This window comes from Agelaius tricolor, unplaced genomic scaffold (assembly GCF_023055355.1).
Source record: "Agelaius tricolor isolate 1412-34295 unplaced genomic scaffold, bAgeTri1.0.p SCAF_20, whole genome shotgun sequence".
Taxonomy (NCBI): domain Eukaryota; kingdom Metazoa; phylum Chordata; class Aves; order Passeriformes; family Icteridae; genus Agelaius; species Agelaius tricolor.
In genome coordinates, this window is record NW_027269280.1 from 8,733,917 (window position 1) to 8,739,798 (window position 5,882).

A 5,882-nucleotide genomic window follows, 5' to 3' on the forward strand; every position below is an offset into this window, starting at 1 on the left:
GGGAGAAGGACAGGGGTCAGTCAGTGTTCCAGGATCACAGGATTGGTCAGATAAGGTAATGGGGAATGCAACAGTCAAAGGAGAACAGACATGGAAAATGGCCACAGGCACAACTCAGGAGCAGAGCTCAGCCCCAGGTGTCCCAGCACACAGGCAACAACAGGATGACATGGTCATTACTGTGAGTCTTAGTGGAGTGGGAGACAAAGACATTAGTTTTGTAGGAAGCAGAACAACGATCCCCAGCCCTAAAGACACCTTCTAATCTTTCAGACATTAAATGGGCCAAATTAAGAGCTATGGTAATGCAGAGGAGACAAAAACTTGCCCCAGTACCACATCCACAACTCTGCTTAATTATGAGAATGACAGAAAATCACCATTTTTACTTCCTCTGTACCTTATTTGAAAATCTCTTTGTCACTATAACCAGCACCACTGCTGTCCCTGCCACCACAGAAATAGACAGCCTCATCCTCGGCTTGGACCCCAGTGATGGTTAACGTGGCCGTGGTCCAGGATGTGGATCCAGAGAATCGCGAAGGGATGTCCGAGGGTCTCTTGTCATTGTAGTAGATCACAGTGACAGGGCCACTGCCAGGGACCTTCTGCTGGAACCAGCCATAGTCGCTGTAGCTACTCCCAGAGCAGGTGATTTTGATGTACTCTCCCACAGTGGCTGACACTGAGGATGGCTGACTCAGTGATGCTGCCTGGACCAGGGAACCTGGAGAGAGATAAAAGAGAGGGGAGGAGAGTGGGTGAGTCAGTGACCTGGGAGCACAGATCTCTCCAGGCTGTGGGACAATGATTGGACCCCCATGCTCAAAGTCCCCAACTGGTCACACTGAGTTTGGCACAGATATCTGCACCAGAGATGAATAACACTGAAAGGAAGGTGACAGAATCAGGCAGGTGCCAGCTGCTCAGACATCACAGGATGGGGATGGGCTCAGGCTCCTTGCTGTTGTGGGGTCATAGCAGGATGCTGTCCTTGGTCAGGGGCTTCCCTGAGGGCCAGAGGTACTTGGGGGATCCTGCACAGGCTGAAAGTGAGCCCAGTGGGCTGTCACTGAGTACACACAGCCAGTGCAGCCTTAGCCCAGCAGCTCCTCTTGAACATGACAGAGCATTCCCTGACTAGTGCAGGTCTGCCCTAGTGAGGTGAGCCTCATGCATGATCCCAGAGCTGCAGCATCCATGGGAAATATCCCTTCCTAGGCTTTGAAGGCAAAGATTTGGCCCATCCCCCTGGCACTTGGTGGTGGGCCCACAAGGCTAAACCCCCTTGGGTGATGTTGAGAGGCTCCTGATGCAGCTGGGCAGGGAGGCAGCCAGCAGGGACCTGGGCACCAACTGAGGAGCACAGGCACAGTGTACAGGGCCAGGGCTGCAGGGAGGTCATCCCTTCCCCAAATGACAGGAGAAGGGCACAGTCATAAGACTCTTCAGAGGCAGCTGAGGCGGGAGGGTTTTGTATCACTTCCCCATTGTTCCATGTCACTGAGCAACATCACTGCTGCTGTCAGCACTACCACAGAAATAGACAGCCTCGTCCTCGGCTTGGACCCCAGTGATGGTTAACGTGCCCGTGGAGCCGGACTTGGATCCGGAGAATCGCGAAGGGATGCCCGAGGGTCTGCTGTTACTGTTGTAGATCACAGTGACAGGGGCAGTGCCAGGGACCTTCTGCTGATACCAGCCATAGTTGCTGCTGATACCAGCCATAGTTGCCGTTGCCACCAGAGGTGGTGATCTGGTGGTGTCTCCCGTGTTGGCTGACACTGAGGATGATTCACTACTGCTGCCTGGACTACAGAATGTGGAGAGGGAGAGGGCAGAGGAGGATCAGCCAGCCTCCCAGGGGCACAGACCTTCCTGGATAAGGTTACAGGGAATGCAACAGTCGGGGACAGAATAGACAGGGACAAGGTCACAGGCACATTTGAGGAGAAGAGCCCAGCCCATTGAAGGATAGCTGCACAGAAGAAGTTCTCGCAGCACGGGAGGAGATGGTCATGAGTATCAAGAGGCTGTGGGGGAAACAGCTACACCAATATCTTTGTAGGGAGCAGGACAATGGGCCCCATCTGCACAGTAACTTCCTGATCTTTGCAACACCAAAGAGAGGACATTCTGTGCTGTGGCCATGCAGAAGGGACAGGAATATGCCTCATCTGCACGTCCAGCCAAGATGGAGAAGGACCAGAATTTTTCCTCTGCTTTTGGAATCTCTCTGACTTCCTGGTACTCACTGTCAGCATAGACCATAGCTGCCACTGCTGCTGTCAGCATTACCACAGAGATAGACAGCCTCGTCCTCGGCTTGGACCCCAGTGATGGTTAACGTGTTCGAGGAGCCGGATGTGGATGCAGAGAATCGCGAAGGGATGTCTGAGGGTCTCTTGTCATTGTGGTGGATCACAGAGACAGGGACCTTCTGCTGATACCAGCCATACCAGCTGCTGCTAGCCCCAGAGCAGGTGATCCTGACAGTCTCTCACGTTTGCTGACATCTCGGGTGGCTGAGTCACTGTTGCTGCCTGAACCAGGGAACCTGGAGAGGGAGAGGAGAGAGGGGAGAAGATGGGGGTCAGTCAGTGTTCCAGGAACACAGACATGCCACGATAAGTTTATGGGGAATGCAACAGTCAAAGGAGAACAGACATTGAGAATGGTCACAGGCACAATTCAGGAGCAGAGCCCAGCCACAAGTATCCCAGCACACAGGCACCAACAGGAGGACATGGTCATTAGTAGTAGGTCAGAGAAAAGCGGGAGACAAAGCCACACTATGGATTTTGTAGGGAACAGAACAATGATCACCAGCCACAAAGTAACCTCCTAGACTTTAGTACACAAAATGTGCAAAATTCAGGGCCAGGATCATGTGGAGGAGACAAAAACTTCCTCCAGTCCCACATCCACAACTCTGCTTGGTTATGAGGAGGACTGAAAATCGATGCTTTTAGCTCCTCTGTACCTTATTTGAAAATCTCTTTGTCACTATAACCAGCACCACTGCTGTCATAGACACCACAGAAATAGACCGCCTCATCCTTGACTTAGACCCCAGTGATGGTTAATGTGCCTGTGGAGTCGGATCTGGATCCGGAGAATTGTGAAGGGATGTCTGAGGGTCTCTTGTCATTGTAGTAGATCACAGTGACAGGGTCACTGCCATAGCTGTTGCTGCTACCAGAGCAGGTGATCCCGACCGTGACTCCCACCTTGGCCGTAATCTCGGGTGGCTGCTGAGTCACTGCTGCCTGGACCAGGGAACCTGGAGAGGGAGAGAAGAGAGGGGAGAAGACGGGGGTCAGTCAGTGTCCCAGGAGCACAGGCCTGGGGTCCTTGTGCCCAAAGGCCCAGAGCAGGCACAGCAAGTCTGGCCATGGCACCTGAATTATGGGTGAGCAGTTTGAGGAGGAGAAGGGCCCAGGCTAAGGTGCAATCTCACCAGCTCCATGTCCTCACAGTGATGGGGCTGTGGTGCAGGCCTTGACACTCTTTTAAGGCCCTACTTGCTCAGGCACAGCCCCTTCATGGATACATGGCACCCAATGCTCCCTAGCGCTCCTGTCTCACTGCTCCCTCCACCCACTGCAGGCACCTTTGTCCCACCAAAAGGCAGCAAGATTGGTCTGGGATGCCTGCTCCTTCCTCACCATGCCTGCTGAGCTCTCAGATCAGCCAGGGACCACCCTGACCCTATTCCTGCCCAGTAGGACCATGGCCTTGCTGCACACATTCTGCTTCAAGCGAGGGTTCCACCCTGGGCCTCTCTGAATGGCCACAAGAGAAGTGCAAGCAGAGAAATGGGGCGTTGAAAGGGAATGGGAACCACACCAAGACCAGGAGCTTCCAGGCTCAACAACACAAAGGAAAATCAGGTCCGGCCGGGGGCAGCCCCTCTGCCTCCTGCGCACAGCACGGCCCACGGCAGCCGCCAAAGGAGCCGGCGGGGCTGCTCTGAACCTCGCTGGCACCTGGCTGGCCACAGCCCCTTTGCCTCCCACCTGGCCCGTGAGCCTCCTGCCTGTGCAGTGGAGCCACACTGACACCGTGTGGGGACAAGAAAGGCCTCAGGGACAGCACTGCAGGAACTGAGAGCAGAGCCAGGGACAGGACTCTGCCCTTGCTGCCTCTCACCCCTGCCACGGCTTCCACCAGGTCCAGAGATTGCTCCGGCCCTGGCTACAACCATCAGGGTTTCTGCTTGGCGCCGTGGCCACTCTGTTCCGAGGGGAGAGCCTCTCACACAGACCCAAGGTCCTTTGGCACAGTTGCTGTGACCAGAGATGAGTGTGCATCAGCCCTGAACTGGCAGGGACCAGCACCACTGTGGATCTCCTGCTGCTATCATAGATGACAGTGACAGGGACTTCTGCTGGGAGCAGGCATAGCCATTGCTACTGATCCTGAAAGTCTCTCCCCTGTTGGCTGATACCTCGGAGAGCTGACTCAGAGATGCTGCCTGGACCAGGGAATGTAGAGAGGGAGAGGGGAGAAGAGAGGTGTCAGTCAGTGCCCCAGGACAGTCCTCTCTGACCTGCAGGATGGGGCTGCTGTGCCAAAAAGTCCTGCTGGAACAGAGGGGTCACTGCCTCAGACAGAGCCCAAGGCCTGAGCTCAAGGCCAGGGCTCCATGAAGAGACCTGGCAGAGCTAGAGGACGTGGCTGGCAGCAGAATGAGGTGATGGGGCTGAGGACAGTTCCAGGCACTGCAGAGCCCCAGCTCTCCTCGTTCAGAGCATGAGGCAAGCAGGAGGCCATTCAGAGCCAGTGGTGATGGAGGGGGGATATGAAGCCCACAGGCCTACTCAGCTCTGAGAGAGAGGGCAGAGAAGCTCCATCTTTAAGTCCTCTATACCTCATTTCCACATGTCTCTTTATCACCAAACCAACTGCCACTGCTGCTGTCCCAGCCACCACAGTAATAGACAGCCTCGTCCTCGGCTCGGACCCCAGTGATGGTTAACGTGCCCGTGGAGCCGGACTTGGATCCGGAGAATCGCGAAGGGATGCCCGAGGGTCTCTTGGTGCTCTCATAGATCAGAGTGACAGGGCCACTGCCAGGGACCTTCTGCTGGTACCAGCCATAGTTGCTGCTTCCACCAGAGGTGGTGGTCCTGGTGGTGTCTCCCGTGTTGGCTGACACTGAGGATAATTCATAACTGTTTCCTGGACCAGGGAATGCAGAGAGGGAGAGGGTAGAGGAGGATCAGCCAGCCTCCCAGGGGCACAGACCTTCCTGGATAAGGTTACAGGGAATGCAACAGTCAGGGACAGAATAGACAGGGACAAGGTCACAGGCACATTTGAGGAGAAGAGCCCAGCCCATTGAAGGATAGCTGCACAGAAGAAGTTCTCGCAGCACGGGAGGAGATGGTCATGAGTATCAAGAGGCTGTGGGGGAAACAGCTACACCAATATCTTTGTAGGGAGCAGGACAATGGGCCCCATCAGCACAGTAACTTCCTGATCTTTGCAACACCAAAGAGAAGACATTCTGTGCTGTGGCCATGCAGAAGGGACAGGAATATGCCTCATCTGCACGTCCAGCCAGGATGGAGAAGGACCAGAATTTTTCCTCTGGTTTTGGAATCTCTCTGACTTCCTGGTACTCACTGTCAGCATAGACCATAGCTGCCACTGCTGCTGTCAGCATTACCACAGAGATAGACAGCCTCGTCCTCGGCTTGGACCCCAGTGATGGTTAACGTGCCCGTGGTGCCGGACTTGGATCCGGAGAATCGCGAAGGGATGCCCGAGGGTCTCTTGTCATTAGCATAGATCACAGTGACAGGGCCACTGCCAGGGACCTTCTGCTGGTACCAGCCAGCATAAGCATAGCTACTGCTAAGCCCAGAGCAGGTGAT

General features: G+C 54.8%; 1 gene segment (V, D, J or C); it reads right to left on the reverse strand.

Annotated features, from left to right (window-relative positions):
* Positions 1 to 401: 401 nt before the first annotated feature.
* LOC139598880 (Ig lambda chain V-1 region-like) lies at positions 402 to 1,175 on the reverse strand. The segment is given in 2 exon segments: positions 402 to 727; positions 1,142 to 1,175. Coding segments are annotated over 2 exon segments (360 nt in total).
* Between the last annotated feature and the right edge of the window lie 4,707 nt (positions 1,176 to 5,882).